This window comes from Acinonyx jubatus, chromosome E1, assembly GCF_027475565.1.
Source record: "Acinonyx jubatus isolate Ajub_Pintada_27869175 chromosome E1, VMU_Ajub_asm_v1.0, whole genome shotgun sequence".
Classification (NCBI taxonomy): Eukaryota; Metazoa; Chordata; class Mammalia; order Carnivora; family Felidae; genus Acinonyx; species Acinonyx jubatus.
In genome coordinates, this window is record NC_069397.1 from 38873791 (window position 1) to 38892911 (window position 19121).

At 39.6% G+C, this 19121-nt stretch overlaps 1 protein-coding gene and 1 long non-coding RNA gene across 9 annotated transcripts in view; one reads left to right on the top strand and one right to left on the bottom strand.

The window, feature by feature from the left end:
* LOC106989270 (uncharacterized) overlaps nt 1-19121 on the top strand; it is a 149278-nt gene that overhangs the window by 46012 nt on the left and 84145 nt on the right. For 7 of the 8 annotated variants that reach the window (XR_008294169.1, XR_008294167.1, XR_008294171.1 and 4 more), the window contains 2 exons: nt 13810-13940; nt 16200-16400. This is a non-coding gene — a long non-coding RNA (uncharacterized LOC106989270). The remainder of the gene's footprint in view (nt 1-13809; nt 13941-16199; nt 16401-19121) is intronic. The other variant, XR_008294173.1, reaches the window with a different exon arrangement.
* Nucleotides 2308-10990, bottom strand: KRT20 (keratin 20). Its single transcript, XM_027033799.2, has 8 exons — nt 10523-10990; nt 8834-8916; nt 7388-7544; nt 6949-7110; nt 6693-6818; nt 5551-5771; nt 4712-4761; nt 2308-4183 (listed from the first exon to the last, which is right to left on the bottom strand). The coding sequence occupies exons 1-8, from the start codon at nt 10925-10927 to the stop codon at nt 4086-4088; spliced, it is 1302 nt and encodes a 433-aa protein (XP_026889600.1). The 5' UTR covers nt 10928-10990; the 3' UTR covers nt 2308-4085.

The window sequence follows — 19121 nt, forward strand, 5'->3', positions numbered from 1 at the left end:
TTATAGACAACATAACCCTGCTTCTTATGGTGAAAACAGAAAAGACAGAGGGTCACTCAGAGCCGCCAGCCATGAGACTGGGTTTCTGCCCTGCACATCAACCTGGAGCTTTCACTCTTTTCTTTTCAAAAAAGCTTTCTCCTTGAATTTCATTTCTCGTTGTATAGGCTGAGACCGAAAGAATGACACCACACATGAAACCCTGCAAACGCGTGGGCAAATGTAGTTTTAGTTACACTTTTGACATGTAACTGCATTGTCAGAGATCATATAAAGTACTAGTTCAACTTGCACTTCCTGCACAGGAGCTTGATGTTATGGTCATTAATTTTTGCTTACAAGCAGCTCCCCCACAACCTGCCCCACCAAGGGTGAGTCCATTGTGATTGCCATAGAAATGAAAACAGGCTATTACTTGCTTACAGACTGGAGGGAATGTGCCAGGTGCAGACTTGTAACTTAGTGATATCACCACGTGATATGGGAATATGATTAACTTGAATTCTTGAACTTGGAGCCGGTTTTGTGCTGACATGTATACTTTCCACCTCTAATGCCTATATGTAAATTTAAAATAATTGTGCTCAAGTATCTATACTTGCCTTTTCTGGGAAGCAAATCTTAGAAGTGAGTCTAGGGGAGAGAAAACAAATGTTTGAAGGGAAATTAAAAAATAAAAAGCACTAGCTAATACTTTAAGTTGGAATTGTTATTTGAGACTGTCCCCAAGTCAGTAAGGGTGAGAGCGCAGGGTGTCCACTGGTCATGTTTTGATTTTATGTCATTCCATGTCATTCTTTCTAGATGTTATAAGGCTCTTAGTAGGTGTAATCCCCCAAGTCCGTCCTAGCTTCCCCTCTGGGGTTTCTCTCGCAGTGTGGTGGGACCACTTCGGCACTGATGGTTTCGTATGAAGTCATGAAATTCCAATGCGTGATAAAGAGACCCATATTTAGGGACTACAGATCTTCTCTGGATCTGTATGCCTGTCAGAAATAGGGTCATGCTGTTCCGTGTCCTAGCTGGTATAAGAAGTATAGATACGGAGATTAACACTTCACCTTCACACAGTAACTACTGGAAGAAACAGAGGTAGAGCCATCTGGTTCCACATGTATGTAGGGTTTCACTGCTTTCTTCGAAAGATTGTTTGGAAGAAACTAGAGATTGACCCAAAGGCAAGGATTAGTTTTCATTTTTATGATAGGAAATTCAGTTAGTAGTAATCCTAACTTTTGAACAAAGTATCATTATTGCCTAGGGCCATAGGCAATAATTGTCATACTGATGATGGCCATGCCTAGTGAATTTCAATCCCCACCTCCTGTAGGGTTTTTACTAATCAGACTCAGTTTCAGTATTTGCATGTCAAAGTTACAGACTATTTTGGAATGTGTTTTGGTAGGAGAAAAAGAATTCACCGTTGTGTAATTAATTGCTTAGAAGGGTATCATGACTTCAGACAAACAGTCCTGAGGTTCAGTCTTGCTCCATGACTTGGTAACTGTAACTTTGGGAGACTTATTTCATATCTTCATATATAATCCTCATTCATAAAATGGGGATAATAGAATAAGGCCAACCCATATGAAATTGCTATTTTTTAAAGGTAAAAAATGATCACGTATTGGCAAGATCATATGATTCAACTTAATAGCTTCTACTTCATGGGGTCAGTGTGAGGATTAAATGAGAAATGCATATAAAATGCCATGCATACTGCTTAGCTCATAGTAAGTGCTCAATAAATGGTAGATACTATTATCTGTAAGCACATCACATTATTATTTTCAATATAATCACACTCAAAATCCTGTTTACTTATAAATTTATGTATCAAAATTTAAATCCAAGCTATTCATTTACTAGAATATGACGAGAGAGGGCAAAATGATTTTTCCTGTAAACATTTGCAAGGCAGTTACTGCTTACTGAAATGCAAAATGGGTGAGGATACAGTGTGTATCTTTTTGGGTCTGACTTCCCTCAGCATAGTGTTTTCAAGGTTCATCTCTTCGCACTGTGTATAAGTTGCCAAATAATATTCTGTTGTGGGACCTACTGCATTTTGTTTATCCATCGATCAGTTGATGGACATTTGAGTTGTTTCTACTTTGGGCTTATGGATAATGCTGCTACAAACATTTCTGTACAAAAGAACAAATTATATGATTCCATTTATTTGAAATGTCCAGAGTAAGCAAATCCATAGAAGAAGTGGATTTGGTTGCCAGAACTGGGGGGAAGAGAAGTGGGGGGTGACTCCTACTGGGGTTTCTTTTCTTTTGTTTAATGTTTATTTTGAGAGACACACAGAGAGAGAGAGAGAGAGAGAGAGAGAGGGGAGAGAGAGAATCCAAAGCAGACTCTGTGCTGAGGGGCTTGATCCGATGACCCTGAGATCATGACCTAAGCCAAAATGCAGAGTCTGACGCTTAATAAACTGTGCCACCAGGCACTTCTGGGGTTTCTTTTCTGAACGATGAAAATGTCCTAAAACTAGACAGTAATGATGGTTGCACAATCCTGTGAACATCCTGAAGACCACTGAATTGTGTACTTTATGAGGATGAATTTTATGGTGTATGAATTTTATCTCATTAAGGCTATTATTTAAAAAAATAGTGAGAAATATTTCATAACATACATTCACCCCATAAAGAAAGAGAACACCTGATGATTTATGCAGTTTTGTCATAAGGAGAAGCATTCTGCCTTGAGAAGGTTTTCACTAATTTTGTGTTTAATCTATTGCCATTTCTTTTTTTTTAATTTTTTTTGTTTTTTATTTTAGAAACAGAAAGCATGAGTGGAGGAGATGGGCAGAGGGAGAGAGACAGTTAGAGAAGGGAGAATTTTTTTTTAAGTTTTTATTTATTTTTGAGACAGAGCATGAGCAGGGGAGGAGCAGAGAGAGAAGGAGACACAGAATCCGAAGCAGGCTCCAGGCTCCGAGCCATCAGCCCAGAGCCCAACGCGGGGCTTGAACTCACGGAGTGTGAGATCATGACCTGAGCCGAAATCGGACGCCCAACTGACTGAGCCACCCAGGCACCCCTAAAACAAGAGAATCTTAAGCAGGCTCTAGGTTCAGCACAGAGCCCAACCCAGGGCTCGAGGGCTTGATCCTAGGACCCTGGGATCGTGACATTAGCTGAAATCAAGAGTCTGATATTCACCTGTGCCCCTAGTCTATTCCCATTTCAAGCCTGATGTGCTTCATTCTTATTCTGCTCAGCATTTGAAATCGGAGTCTGACTCTCAAATTATTCGAAGAGCTGAGTTGAGTTGTTTTTTTTTTAAGTTTATGTATTTATTTTGTGTGTATGTGTGAGAGAGAGTGAGAGTGAGAGAGAGAGAGAGAGAGAAGCAGTGGGGAGGGGCAGAGAGAGAGGGAGACAGAGGATCTGAAACGGGCTCTGTGCTGACAGCAGAGAGCCCGATTTGGGGCTCAAACTCACGAACCATGAGATGATGACCTGAGCTGAATTCGGACACTTAACTGACTTGTGCCACCCAGGCGCCCTGAGCTGAGGTGAATTTTAAAAGGCAATGAAGACAACGGAAAAGAAAGCAGATGTAACTCAAAGCTAGCAGGATTATACCAATATCAAAAATCCAATGAAATTAACCAAGAAATTGGCTCAATTAAGAATCCAGAGGCCCCCGAAAGGAGATTTTGTAATTCGGAAACAGGAAAGATTAGAGAGTGGTTTATTTGCAATTTGCAGGGACTCCTCTTCTCTGTAAAGTTTAGTATAATTCAAATGTGCTATAATTTTCAGGAACGTTAACAAATTGATATTAGGTGGTCTATAGCTTATACCCAGTGTGTTTCATGGTAAAGATGGTGGCAATGAGGTTTTAAATGTCCTAGTGCTCACTGGGTTTTATTTTTGTAGGCAGTTTGCAACTCCTCTGAATAAAACATCTATATTCAGTTATAGAGAGTGATAAATGGGCTTTCCCCCGCTTCTGATCACTACAAATTTTTAATAGCGCTTTCTGATGGCCACTTTCTTGTAGGGAGCAAAAATTATGTCTACATGTCTTTCAAACCCTCAGCAGCATCTCCCGGCAACTGTTTACACATCTTCTTCCATCTCTTTGGTTTCACACGACACAACCTTGCCGTCCACCACTTCTTCCACAATCGTCTTAATCTTCCTTTTTCTCTTCACATCTGAATTTAGATTTAAGTATAAAATGTTAATTCAGGAACATGCCTCTGCTGACTTATAATATTCAGTTCTAAATCATCATGATTTTACATGTATTTTTTCCTAAAAAGAAAAGAAACCCATTCTTTTTCTTAAATAATCTTGTCAAATTTATAAATAAATGCCGAAAATGTGTCACTGTCTCCAAATTCACACATTTTCTTCTCTCCCCACCCCCAAAGAGAAAGATACAATATCGAATTAAGCCAAATGTACTTTTTCATCTTATTTTTTTTCCCTTTCATGATCCCAGGATGTCTCAGAACGGTAATAGCGTGGGCCGAGAAAACTACCCTGTTGTGGGAGTATGACAAACTTCCCATGTTGGGGGTTTCTTTATATGACGTGCCTGATTTTTAGAATCCCTAGGGTAATATCTGCTGACTTGAAAACCGATCTCTCTTTACTTTTCACCAGTGGCATTTAATAAGTGGTAAGCTGCTGAGTGAGAATTCAGTCTTATAGGAAATGTGTGAAATTAGAACACTTACCTTTCTCCTCCAGGGTGCTCGGCAGATGCTCTATAGTTGTGTTTGTCTGTCTGTATTTTTTAAGAAAAGAAAAAGAGACAGGAAAAGGTGTTATCACCATTTTGAAAATGAAGCACTGTCCTGCCTTTTTTGTTTCAAAATAAAGTCTGCGTGATGTGTGTTTTAATGCTGTGTTTGCATTCCCCCCTTTACCATCTCTCTCTCTCTCTCTCTCTCCAGATATCTCTATATCTCTATCTATCTATCTATCTATCTATCTCTCTATCTATCTATGTATATACAGATATCTATCTATCTCTATCTCTCTCTCTATATATATATATACAGATAGATAGATAGCTCCAAAACTGACCTGTTTACCCTGTGCTAGAAGTTTTTGTAATAAAAACAACAAAATTACAGTGGAAGTTTAAATCTTGTGTTCTCTTACTGAGTTTCTTGGGTGTGGTAGTTGAAGACAGTTGCTATGGCAATACTGATGATTCTCAAACTGGTCTCAAACTCTGTTGTTCATTTCATGACCTCTCAATGAGGATTTTTAAAAGTTATTGTTGTGTTAAAAGTTACTCAATTATGTATTAATCATAAAAATTAGCAAAGCATAATCTGTATCATCTACTGTAGAACCATCTTCTAAGTCAGTCCTACACATACTTGGTATTTGGAGGATGGGTGTACTTTTGGTATATTTTTGTTTTGTTGTTGGTGGCGCATGTGTAATTGCTTTTGTGCTAGGGATTGCATTGGTGCTGGGGAATGAGTGACAGTGTAATATGTAGACATTAAAAAAGCACAGCATGTAGACACTGGCACATATCCCTTGATTCTAAGAGCCTTACGTGACATCTTCTCCTTCCAGAAGGCGGCGGTAAGTAGCAATTTCCTGCTCAAGCCGGGTCTTTATGTCAAGGAGGATATTGTACTCCTTGTTCTGGCGTTCTGTATCACTCCAAATCTGTGTCATTTGGGCTTCTATGGAGTTCAACAGTGCCTGGATGGTGGCCAATTGGCTACCATAACGAGCTCTGGTCTCCTCTAATGTACGCTCCAAAGATTCTTTCTATGAGCACAAGAAAAAGTGGACGTTTCTTAGTTGAAAACTTAAGAGGTGGCTCAATTTTAATTTCATTTGAGGAGAACTTCCACTGCTAGTCATTGTGGGCATGACTCTTATTTCTAGCTTTGTTTCCCCCTCTTTCCATCTAGGCGACCTCAGCCAGCTGCTAGGATCCCCAGTTCCTGGAGTCTTTTGTTCGTTTTTAGCCTTGCGCTCACTGTTGTCTTACTGTGGTATGTTGTATTATTGTTCTCAACGTCTGCCTCCTCTCCCTGTGATTGTGGTGCCCCTCCAAGTGGAGGATTAGGTTTCCTCATCCCTGTTGACAGGAGGCTTGGTCATGCGACTTTCTTTGGCTAATGCAATGCAGGTGAAGCTGACAAATGCCTTTTCTGAGAAGCTTTAGGAGCTATCACATGGTCTGGCCATTGCTTTTTTCTTTCTGCAACAACACTGGCATGCCCTGGCTAGGGTCTCCTCCTTTAGCCTTACCCCCACAGTGGAAATGCCATGGAGCAGAGCTGCAGCCAACCCATGATGGGGTAGTGTTGTTATTGTAAGACACCATGACAGGAGCTGACTGATTTGCTTAGCCTGAAATGTCTTTACCCCTATTGTTCAACTACACATTCATCTCACATTTTAAGATCTAGTTTAAAGGCCACTTTCTCTGTGATGTCTACTCAGGTAGACCTCCAGGTCTTCTTCCAGGTCTACTTGCCCCTCTGCATCCTTGCAGTACATTGCCCTTGTCCTTGATTTCTTTCTGTGTTTTAATTATAATCGGTGGTTTGGCCTGTTTCCCTGCCAGCCCTGCAAGGGTGAGGGGTTATTTCCTAGAGTTTTCTGCATCCCCAGAGTTCCTCATACAGGCACTTAGTAAGCATACACTACATTGAGAGTGTGAAGTTAGATGTGCTTTACCATACTGAGGTGGGACTGGAGTTCGATCTCTAGGTTCCGGTAGGTGTGTCTCAGCTCCTTTACTTGAGCCTCATTGTCTTTGATCTCTTGAGTGCTCCCTGTGACTTGTTGCTGCAGAAGTTGAGTCTAAAGTTCCAAAAATGAAAAAAGAAAAAAAAAGTGAGTAAGGAGAGAGAGAAAAGAAAGAACGTGAGTTATCTTTTTTTTGAAGGACAGCTTCTACATAGTTGCTTACCCTTTGGAATTATGCTATTACCTGTGTCTCAAACTGTTCCTTGGCCTTCTGAAGGTTCTCCTGGACTATTGTTTCGTACTTCTGCCTCAATTCATTCATGATGGTGCCAAGCTCCAGGCCTGGAGCAGCATCCACTTCTACACATACAGTATCGCCCAAATGTCTGCGTAGGCTGTCTACTTCCTACAAGAGTGAAAATCCTAATTATAGTCTGAAGCACATTCTCAGATGAGGCTGGGCAGAAAGAGTAAGTCTTATGGCTTCTTTCATGGGGAATGAGTAAAAAAGAAAGAAAATAATTTAGGTAGGGCTTATTGTAGTGCGGGTACTGCTCTAAGTCATTGAACCCTGACAGCTCATACCCTTATTGTTGTCATCTTCTTACCAACTCCCCCCTCCTTATTATCGTTATTAGAGCCATTTCTATCATTCCCAACACTGCTTCTGAGCATGGCCTCACCTCCTGATGTTCTTTTTTGAGGAGATCCAGGTCTTTAGTCAGTTCTTTAATTTGAATCTCCAAGTCTGTTCTACTTAGGGATAGATCAGCCGAGACCTTATTCAGGCCTTGGATATCACTTTCCACTGTCAGGCGCGTCTCCCTCTCAGCCTCATACCTGTGAATTAATTGGTATGCAGAGATAATTGAGTCCTCCAGAAGCCAGTATAGAAGAGATAGTCCTAATATAATGAGATATTTTTACGTGGTATGTGAGGAGATCAATTTCAATACATTGTATCCTTCTTTATACATATCAAAAATGTTCATGGGAACCCAGGAATCAGATAATTTGCTCCATAATATAATCTCTGTAATTTGGAGTGATTGGTAAAAAAAGCAATCCGAAATAACCCTTAAAAGTTCCTAAATTCTCGAATATATTTTTAAGGAAATAAAAAAAAATACTTGCTTTAATTAATGTGTCAGCAAAAGATTCTCATTATTGATATTAAATAATGGTTAGATTTACTTAATGAATGCACGTGATCAATTTATTATTTTTATTACTTTGTAAGCAGATGCATCCAAAGTGAGTTATCTTAAAAATTCATGATTCTCTTCCAAAATCTTACCTACTCCATTTTTATTAAAGTAGCAAAACTTAAAAAAAACGATAATGCAGTGGAACACCCAGATATTGACTTGGTATAATTGGAATGAACAAACGTTTACTGCTTTAGTCTTCAGATTTGCTTTCCCATTTCCTCCTTTTGGATCCTTTGTAGCATTAAAATGCTACCCTTTTAAGCCACAAAGGCGTTTTTAGTACCAATGCATTGTACACATTCAGGATGAGAAAGCCCTAGTATAGGAGCCATTTATGAGGAACAGTTCTGACCACATGTAGTGTGATATGGCTGCAAGAGAGTGAACACAATCTGAGCTGCTTTAATCATAGTCCTACTTATTTGGTTGGGCAGACCCTATTGTAAAACACCAGCAGACTCAGAAGCATCAAAGGTCACCCCTGGAACTTGGGCTGTACATTTGCAGGCACTCCAAGAAGCATGGATGACTCACTTGGGGAATCACTGAGCGTAGACAAATGTCTTGCTTCAGATAAGAGAAGGGCACCTATGCAGAAGGGGAGTCGTAAATTGCTTTGGTGTCACTCCAAAGGGCAGAATTAGGTTCAGTGGGTGAAAAGGTAGATGAAGGGTTACTAAAAAAGAATGTTCCAGCGACTAGAGCTAACCAGTGAAAAATACTAAGAATGTGGGAGAGGGAAGTCTAGCCCTGAGTGCTGGGCTGGACCAGATAACTTCTACCACCCTTCAAACTCCCAGATCCTGAAATTACTTAAGGTAGCTCCTTTACCAACAAGAATGTGGAAAGCTGAATGTCATTAGGCACAGCTAAAAGGAATCCTTTTCCAGGAAGTTTTACCATAGTGCTAGAACCTACTTCAGCCTGAGGTCCTCAGCAGCTAGTTTGGCATTATCAATTTGCAGGACACAGTGAAAATTTTGCAGTTGTACAGTTTTAATCTGGAAAATACATGAGAAAGAATGACATTTTCAACTGGAAAAAAGTTTCAAATGATCGAGTTTATCTTCAGATACAACCACTATTCTATCAAAGATGATGTTCCTTTCAACCATGAAAATAGGAAGGGCAATGATATGGGCATTTAACATAATCGAGTCATAAAGTACAACTCTGGTCCCAGGGTTAGGTGAGCTTTCTTACGGTTTTACGAAAGGAAGAATTTCATTCAACTCAAACCATCAAACTTTATCAAGTGCCTTCCCCTTGATGTTGTTCCTGCTGAGAATATTCCTGTTAGCCTTTCTCACTTGGTGAACAACTTCTCCTCCATGTCTCACCTTCTACATCGTTGCCTCAAGGAAGTCTCAGTGATTTCTTCAAGGCAGAACTGGATGAATTGCCTGTGTTCTCACTGCCCTATAGGGCCCTCCTTGCTAACATCTATCCCTCTGTGTGGATTAAGCCTTTGTGTCTGTTCCTCCGAATCACATTATGTTTCCATATTCCCCAATGCTCAGCATGGTGTCCAGCACTTAGTATCTACCAACTATTGGCTGAATGAATGGACACTTTGCTATGTGAGAGTTGTGTTGGGCACTGAAGCTGTCAGGATGGATAAGCCCTCGGTCTTAAAAAAGGGGTTCCCGAATGGGTGCGTTCCCTAAGATATATATGGACCCAGGCTGCTTGTAGAAGATGTTACAATGGTCTGTGTCTTTCAGCAGATCCAGCTGCCTTTCTGTGTATACTGAGGCCACCAAGGAGGTGGCCTTTGCTATAAAGGAATATGAATGTTAAAATAGGAATGAAAATGAAAGGGATTCTTTCCTCGATTAGATACGAATTTTAAAGCAGAGCAAGTGCTCGTGTCATAAGTGCCCTTCACTTTGGAGCAAAGTTCACTCCCTTTATTACACACAGTTGATAAATAGAACTCCACCTTTCTCCGATAATGTGGGAGTAGGCTGTGATATAATTGCAACAAATTTGAGTTGGGGGCAATAGAACATCTTATTGCTGTAGAAGCGGCTTCTGAACTGATGATGGGATTATTAAACAGGGCATTGAAAAATCTGGACCTCACGAATACCTACATCCCTTCCCCTTATTTCCACCCTGGGTCACTTCATCATTGAAATTTTTCATATGGTGTCTTAATACTAATATTAAAAATTTACATAAATTAAAGGAGGAGCATCTCTGCATTGACTGGGAATTCACAAGTTAATGGGAACTGGGTGAAAAAAAAGATATATCATCACATAAAAATTTTAGCTCTTCTTAGAAAAACTTTTTACTATCCACTTAGCTGTGTCCTGGTAAACTGTGACAAAAATACAGATTACAAGACTGTAAGGTAACATTTTCATATTTTCCATGTAACTATATTGTAAAAAGTTAACAAAGTATGATTTACAGTCATCCAGTTATGTAGTCAGCTATTCAACCACTAAGGGTAGATTATGGAATTCACCATTTTTATAGATCTAGCATTTCAGCCTAATTTGCTTTCTGACATCTATTTGCACCCACCTAACATAGATGCCCCCTTGCTATACCGTGCAGCTCAGCAGTAGAGTGGAAAACAAAGGCATCATCCCTTACCTGGTTTTGCAGCTCTTTTATTTGTTGGTAATATGCACTGTCGTCCCTGATGCCAGGTGTGTTTCTTTCATACCACTGCTTGATCAGCAGTTCGAGTTTGGAGTTGGACTGCTCCAGGGAGTGTACTTTCTCCAGGTAGCTTGCTAGGCGGTCGTTTAGGTTCTGCATGGTCATCTTATCATTGCCAGCAAACATGTCTCCTCTGGTGAGATCACTCCCATAGCCCACCATGGGTCTGGAGGTCGAGATGCGGATGCCCTGGCCTCCAGCCCCCCCATAGACGCTGGGTGCCGCCCCAAAGTGCTGCATGCCTCCCTTCCCATACATGGAACCTCTCATGCTGAGTGCAGGGCCTTGCAAGGAGGAACTCAGGCTTCTGTGGAAGCTTCTGCCGGTGAATTCCATTGGAGATGGTAGGAGGGAGCACCTGAAGCTTCAGGATGGCTGGAGCAGAATCTGCCTCTGGGTGGTGGATGAGCTGACCTTTTATACAGTTCGTAGGAAAGGAACACCTCCTCTGCTGACACCTCACTGCAGGACTCACACCGCTGTCCACCTTGCCTTGCTGTGTGTTTTCTTTTTCTCTTTGTACAGCAGTCTGTTCCATTTCATTCCAGAAACTACGCCTAGAGGCATTCCTTAGAGGCTTTTCTCAGGGGCGATTCCTTTTTTTTAAACAGAGACAACAAAAGGAAACCAGAAGATGTATTCTTTTAGCCCTTGCACCTGCCTTGGCAGATTTTTTTTTTTAATCATAATACACACATAAAGAATATTTGCAAACCCTGTGAATAATTTAGATACCTAAAGAAACAGACATAGGTACATAATAGTAAGCTACACTGGTTTAAAAGAACAATGGTTTATCAACGTTTTTATTTTTTTATTTTTTTTTAAATTTTTTTTTTCAACGTTTTTATTTAAAAGAACAATGGTTTAAAAGAACAACGTTTTAAAATCTTTTTTAATTTATCATTTTCTTTTTGGTGAGAGCATTTAAGTTCTTCTTTTTCATAAATTCCAAGTATACAGTACAGTGTTATCATCTACGGTCACCATATTTTGCATTAGATCCTCAGACCTTATTCATCTAAAAGCTGAAAGTTTGTATTCTTTTACCTCTCCCTATTTTCCCAACCCCCCGGACCTGGCAGCCCCTGTTTCTATGAGCTCAACTTTTTTTTCTGTTCTTAAGATTCCACATATAATATTTGTCCTCTCTGTCTGGCTTATTTCACTTAACATAATGCCCCCAGGGTCCATCTATGTTGTTGCAGGGTTCCCTTCTTTTTCGTGACTGAATAATATTTCAGTGTGTGTGTGTGTGTGTGTGTGTGTGTGTGTGTGTGTGTTATCTTTTTTAGCCATTCATCTTTTTGTGAATCTTTTTAAGCTGTTTCTATATCTTGGCTATTGTGAATAATGCTGCAATGAACATAGGAGATCAGATGCCTTTGAGATAGTGATTTTTATTTCCTTTGGATATATACCTAGAACTGGGATTGTTGGATCATATGGTAATTCTATATTTAATTTTTGAAGAACCTCCATATTAATTTCCATAGTGGCTGCACCACTTTACATTACCACCAGCGGTGCACAGGGTTCCTTTTTCTCCACATCCTCACCAGCGTTTTTGACGATGACAATTCTAACAGGTTGAGGTGATAGCTCATTGCGGCTTTGATTTGCATAAGAACAGTGGTTTATAGATATTGATAATCACTTTCAGAATCTCCATTTTATGCTTTTTTTGGCTTTTAGGTTTATCCCTATTTAGAGGTTATATTTTATAAAATTATTAAAATGTTTTGTACAAACACAAAACCTCAAGTGTTTAAAACAGGAATGAAACATTTATACATTTAGAGATGTAGCTTGGGGAAGTGAATTAAATGAATTTAGGTGAGTGGTGGATAGATGATTTTGAGTTTTTCTTTTTCCTGATTCTAATGTTCTAAGACTAGGTAAGTCATTAAGAGTTTCCATCAATGCCTGGCTTTAGGTCTTGTTCCCTGAAAACAGAATAAATAGCATAGTGCTTTGCACTTGACCTGGTACATGGAGGAGTCTCTCTCTCCTGTTACAAGGTCAGCTCAGCAGTCCCTATGAGACAGATTGCTTGTTCCATCCGTTCTGAAACTACATGTTCATTGCAGCTGCTCCCTCCTAGAATCTCTAATGGATTTGGGTGGCTCAAGTTTTCACGGAAGCCTGACCTTCTCACAGGTCCACAGACTGACAGCTTAAGTGGAGCCATTATATGTATAGACAGGTATGTAGACAGGGGTGTAGACAGGGGTGTAGACAGGGTGTGTAGAGAGTTAAACCTACTTCATACTCTTTATGATATATATGATATATATGTGGATATCTTTTACTTATATTTTCATCCATTCATATATGCATCAGCCAATACTCACTGAGTGTTCACCACCAGTAACTGAACATATACTAAGCAGACCTAGCTTTTTGTTACAAACCTTAAATTACTTTGTAACTAGCTGTCACAGCTAAAATCTTTAGTGAAAAACTTAAAAAAAATTTTTTTTAATGTTTACTTATTTTTGAGAGAGAGAGCGAGCGAGCGAGCATGAGTGGGGTAGGGGCAGAGAGAGAGGGAGACACAGAATCCAAAGCAAGCTCCAGGCTCTGAGCTGTCAGCACAGAGCCTCATGCGGGGCTTGAACTCACAGATCATGAGATCATGACCTGAGCTGAAGTTGGTGCTTAGCCCACTGAGCCACCCAGGTGCCCCAAGAACTTTTTATGAACACATGAACTGTGTTCTTTTATGTGTATATTTTCACAAAAGTAATGTGTAATGTGTCTTTTGTTGTTGCTTAACGGGGAAGAAAGAGATTGAGTAGAGTCACTGGAAAATTTTACTGTTTAAATTACACAACTTTTGCAGTGTGTTAGTTTCAGCTAAGAGTTTAATACAATAACACATATGGTCAAGGCATGTAGAAGCGTTATTTAAATCAAGAGTTAGCTTTGTAAGAGTTGGGATATCAGTGCAGTTATTTAAACTTGATAATTTTTGTTTTCTTCTTTGGCACAATTATTTCTTGTGGCTGCACCCAATTATGTTTAAGTGAAAGAGTTAAAATCTCATTAAAATCATTAACATCATTTTTTAATTTTTTGAGAAATGACTATGTTATTCCACCAGTTTTGGCTAGTATTTGTAGGTTTTTTGAGATTTCAAATTTAAACTAAAATATGGTACTGTAGGGCTGTTATTATTTTAATTGAAGTATAATTAACATACGGTGTTATATTAGTTTCAGGTGTTTATTATGATTCAACAAGTCTATAGTTATGGGTTCAGCCATCCAATCTAGAAAAATTCCTATTGTGAAGACTCCCACATGTTTGTGTCAGGGCAGGAGAATTTCTCAGCTCCTCTATCACGGTGAGTTTTATGCTTTGGTAGATTATTATAACTTCTAATGTGATCATATGAAACCAGGCTGGTATTTCATAGCAATTAATTTTTCTGAATTATATCTGAGGACTAGATATGGACCTTATAGACTCTTATTCATTAACAAGTCATTTAGAATTTAGAGCCCCCGCTATTCCAGGCTGTTGGATGACAGCATCTATAAATAAATATTTATTAGATCCCAACTTATAGCTAATCAGTGGTGCATTTTGACCTCTGAGACAGACTCTGATGAGGATGTTAATGATTAATACTAAGTATGCCCAGTAATTTCGAGAGTTATTACAAGCACTGCAGTTTTCAGAGCATTTTCAACTTTTCCCCCCCAACATGGACAAGGCATTGCAGCCCCAATGCGAGACATATAGAATCTGGGGTTGGGGTTGGGCGGTGTGGGCATTCTCTTGCCCAGATATCTTAGTTAGGATATATTGCTGTCATTGGTTGTGGAGGATGGCATATAGGAACTGTGGATGTTTGTAGGCAGTGTGGTTCTAGACACCATACAAAGTTAATTCAGAAAAAAATGATGGCCTCTGTGTTTAAAAACTGGTGTACTTGGGGCACCTGGGTGGCTCAGTCGGTTAAGCGTCCGACTTCAGCTCAGGCCACGATCTCGCGGTCTGTGAGTTCGAGCCCCGCGTCCGGCTCTGGGCTGATGGCTCAGAGCCTGGAGTCTGCTTCCGATTCTGTGTCTCCCTCTCTCTCTGCCCCTCCCCGTTCATGCTCTGTCTCTCTCTGTCTCAAAAATAAATAAACATTAAAAAAAATAAATAAAAAATAAAAACTGGTGTACTTAATGAAATAGTTACAAGTGAAATGATACGGAAAGGAATAGAATATCTCCATATTAAAAAAAGAAATTATAATTGTTTCAGGCAAGCTATACATGTAATATACAAAAGTAAATTCCAGGTTCGTTAAAGATGTAAAGTGAAAGGTAAAAGCTATAAAATGTTCAGATGAAAATATAGAATACGATCTCTAGGAATTAGGGTAAAGGAATATTTCTTAAACAAGACACAAAAAGTGCAAACTGTGATATTAACAATTTTTGTTCATTAAAGGATACCATAATTATAATGCAAAAAGCCCCAAACAGGGAGGGGATATTTATAATATATGTAAGTGACAGGGAATTAGTTTCCAGAATATATTAAGAATACCTACAAATAAATAAGAAAGCAAAAACAACCGAGTGAGAAAGTCGGCAAAAACATGAATGGATGCACAGAAGAGGAAAGCCGATCGGCCCATTTCACACCTGCCAACTGGAATAAATTAGAAGGATGGACAAGGGGAATTCTTACCCACTAATAGTAGGTGTGTAAATAAGTACAATTACTTTGGAAAACAGTTATATATTATCTCAGAACCATGAGCATGCACATACCTATCATCCAGTAACTCCATTCCTAGGTACGTATTCTAGAGAAACCCTTACACATATTTATCTGAAGTCAAGTACAAGAACATTCACAGAAGTATTGTTCATAATACTAACACACACACACACTCAAAACAACGCAAATGTTCAACAGAATGAATAAATACGTTGACAGATATTCATACAACGGAATATGATGCAGCAGTTCAAAAGGGATAAACTAGGGGTGCCTGGGTGGCTCAGTGAGTTGAGCGTCCGACTCTTGATTTTGGTTCAGGTCATGATTCCAGGGTTGTGGAATTGAGCCCCACATTGAACTCTGTGTGGAGTCCACTTAAGATTCTCTCTCTTTCTCTCTCTCTCTGTCTCCCTTGCTCACGACTCTCTCCCTCTCTAAAGAAATGAAATGGATAAACTACATTCTTGACATGGATGAATCCAAAAGCATGTGTAGTGAGAGAAATGATACAAAATAATATATCCCCGTAAGTTCAATTTATATAAATTACAAAAATAGGCAAAACTAAATATTATATGATTAAGGGATATACATATAGATAGTTGGCAGATTGCACACAACAGTCACAGAATCCTCCTGAAGCTGTATACACACCCCTTTGCAAATCCTCTTAGAGTTTAAGGGGCATCTGGACCATCTCTATTTTTTTTGAGGCTCCTGATATATTGAACAAATGAAAACAATCCAGAATGAGGTAGTCAAAATTACCATGGTTAAAGTATTTTTATTGCCTACACAGTACCATTTTCAACACAAAGATATTATAATATGTTTGTATCAATACAAGATTTATAAAAAACACTTATTTCATGCTTTGTAGGCTCTGTGATCTGGTGCTGGGACACTTTTGACTGACAAGGTGAATGTCTTCTTTCAATCCTGGAAGTGATCACTGAAACCATTTGAATTTAACCTCCAAAGTCTCTGAATGGGAAGCCATAGGCCGAATGGCCCTCTTCCTGCAATTGGCCCTGTGCCTGGATTATTTCACCAAAGTTTGATGTTATACCAAGGACAGCTGGTAGGTACTTCTTTTATATTAGCTTGACTAAGAGAGAGCCCAACCAAATTCCTCCCAAAACAGAATAATTTATCCCCAAGGCAAATATAGTTTCTATTCTTAGAATGACAGGTAAGAGGGGGGCCTGTGTGGCTCAGTCAGTTGATTGTCTGATTCTTGATTTCGGCTCAGGTCTTGATCCCAGGGTTGTGTGACTGAGCCCCACGTCAGGCTCTGCACTGAGTGTGGAGCCTGCCTAAGATTCTCTCTCTCTTCCTTTGCCCGTCTCCTCCCCATTCATGCTCTCTCTAAAAACTTTTTTAAAAATGACAGTTAACTTACAATTTGAAAGTAACAGTTCCTGCTTCTAGCCATCAATTGTTCATAAATGTCGAGGTCCATCTCAAAACACCTGCCTACCACTGCAAATGCAAAATTTCACTTCTTTGAAAAATCCCTGGCACTTTTGTGGTCAAGCTCAATACATAGCTCTTTAAGATCTAACCCCTGCCTGCCTTTCCAGAGTCCCCTTCCTACCAGCCCTGTGCCACCAGCTCTACTCTTCAGGAACACAAGCCACTGGTACTCCTCCATGCCACACCTCTGTATGGATGTCATTTCTTCCAGGAAGAATCTTTGTATTCCCAAACTCTTTCCTTTCCAAGGTGCCCAGCTATCTTGGTTTGCCTAAGACTGGGAGGTTTTCTGGGATGTCAGACTTTGAATGTTAAAATCAGGACAGTTCCAGGCAAACTGGGACAGTTGGTCATCCTGTTCGTCTCTCCCGTGCATGTCTCTCTGGGGTACACCTGTGCACACTCTGGTCCTGATTCCTTTGTTGAATGAATGGGTTTGGACGTGAGGAGTAGAAGGAGATAAGGATAACTCCCAGGGTTTTGACTTGGGTGACTGGGTAATGATAGTTTACTAAGGGAGGCCCTGGGACAGGGCTGGGAGAGGGTCTGGGGAGGGGTTGTTGCAAAGGAATATGTGATGTGTTCATTTGTAGACATGCCGAGTTTTAGTGTCTGTGCTATTAGATGCATGTGGAGAAGGCCTCTATGAAGGTGGCTGTAGAATATTCTGATCTGGCAGGAACTGAGCTGGAGGTGTATAATGACGTAACAGGCGAGGTTTGCTCCACCTTGTTGGTTCGCACATTATCCCTCATATAAAAATTGCCACCGTAATTCTAGTCCACTTGGTCTTTTCAGAACCCCAGAGTCAAACCTCTGCACAGAGAGACCACAGGTGACAGGGAGGAACCTCGCCTTGCATGGGCCTTGTCACTGCATTAAGGTTTTTTCCTTCTCTAGACTACTCTGCATTGCCACACAACTGAACATTTCATTCATTGCAATAAACTAAAAATATAGTAGTTACGGTGCTTAAGTACAATTTGTGAAGGATCCAAAAAGTCTGGCCTAGACTTAGCAGCTAAATGGTAATAACCAATTAGCATTGGTTATGTATGTGTGTATATATATATGTGTGTGTGTCTGTGTGTGTGTGTGTGTATAACCAACATATATATATATACATATATATATATGCATATATCATTACTTTATTTTTTTATTCATTTATTCATTCATTCAAGTTAGTTAACATACAGTGTAGTATTGGTTTCAGTAGTGGAACCCAGTGATTCATCTCTTACATATGACACCCAGTGCTCATCCTGAAACGTGCCCTCCTTAATACCCATCACCCATTTAACTCATCCCCACCCACCTCCCCTCCAGCAACCCCCAGTTTGTTCTCTGTATTTAAGAGTCTCTTATGGGTTGCCTCCCTCTCTGTTTTTATCTTATTTTTCCTTCCTTTCTCCTATGGTCATGTGTTGTGTTTCTTAAATTCCACATACGAGTTAAATCATGTGATATTTGTCTTTCTTTGACTTATTTCGCTTAGGATAATACATTCTAATTCCATCCACATTAGTGCAAATGTCAGGATTTCATTCTTTTTGATTGCTGAGTAGACTATATTTTAGGGAAAGAAGTGATCCGTGGTTCAGTTTAATGGTGTCCTTTCATGTTATTTGAACAATCCAGACTTAGTATTTTTGAAAACAAGTAAACAAGTGGCAGTTACTCACTGTGTGTTATTTTTTGTGGTGCTTAATTTTCAATACAAAAAACTATAGGCTCTTGTATTTGGAGGAGACCTTGAAAATCATCTAGGCCATGTTTCTTCTCAATTGATGAACAGGACAGCTGGGGTGTTAATAGATTTATTGACTTGCTTATGGCAACAGTGCAAATATAGAAAGTTGGTCAACTTAATCCACATAATGTTTGCTTTCTATCTTGGTTTTCAGCAAGTTTGCCTGACCCAGGAAAGCTGTCTTGCAAACAGCACCCTGATAAAGAAATGAAACTCTCACTGATTAGATTACTGTTTAAAAGTCTAATATAAGTTATATGCCCCACACATAACGAGTTTCCACCCTGGGGCTAAAGACCTACTCTTCCTATATCTTCCTTCATTTGCTCCTACTAGCACAATGTTGAAGTAGATTCTGTAAGATGTGGCAGTGATCACTGGCCCCAGGATGTTCCTCAAACAAGGCACGGTATATACGGATACAAGCAGATGAAGAGATGTATTATTAATTAGCCTTTCGGAACACAAACAACACATGTGTTCACATTTCAGCTCCGTTGGGTGTGTCATTACTTTTTAATGTGTGCACATTTAAGTTAGAAAACCTGTACAAAGCAGATGAGTGATTAAAAG

Coding starts and splice junctions, on each gene's coding strand:
- KRT20 (XM_027033799.2), bottom strand. CDS start 10,927: ATGGAATTCACCGGCAGAAGCTTCCACAGAAGCCTGAGTTCCTCCTTG. Junction 7,545..8,833: donor GCTGAGGACCTCAGGCTGAA/GTAGGTTCTAGC, acceptor ATTAATTCACAG/GTATGAGGCTGAGAGGGAGA. Junction 6,819..6,948: donor AGGAACAGTTTGAGACACAG/GTAATAGCATAA, acceptor TTGGAACTTTAG/ACTCAACTTCTGCAGCAACA.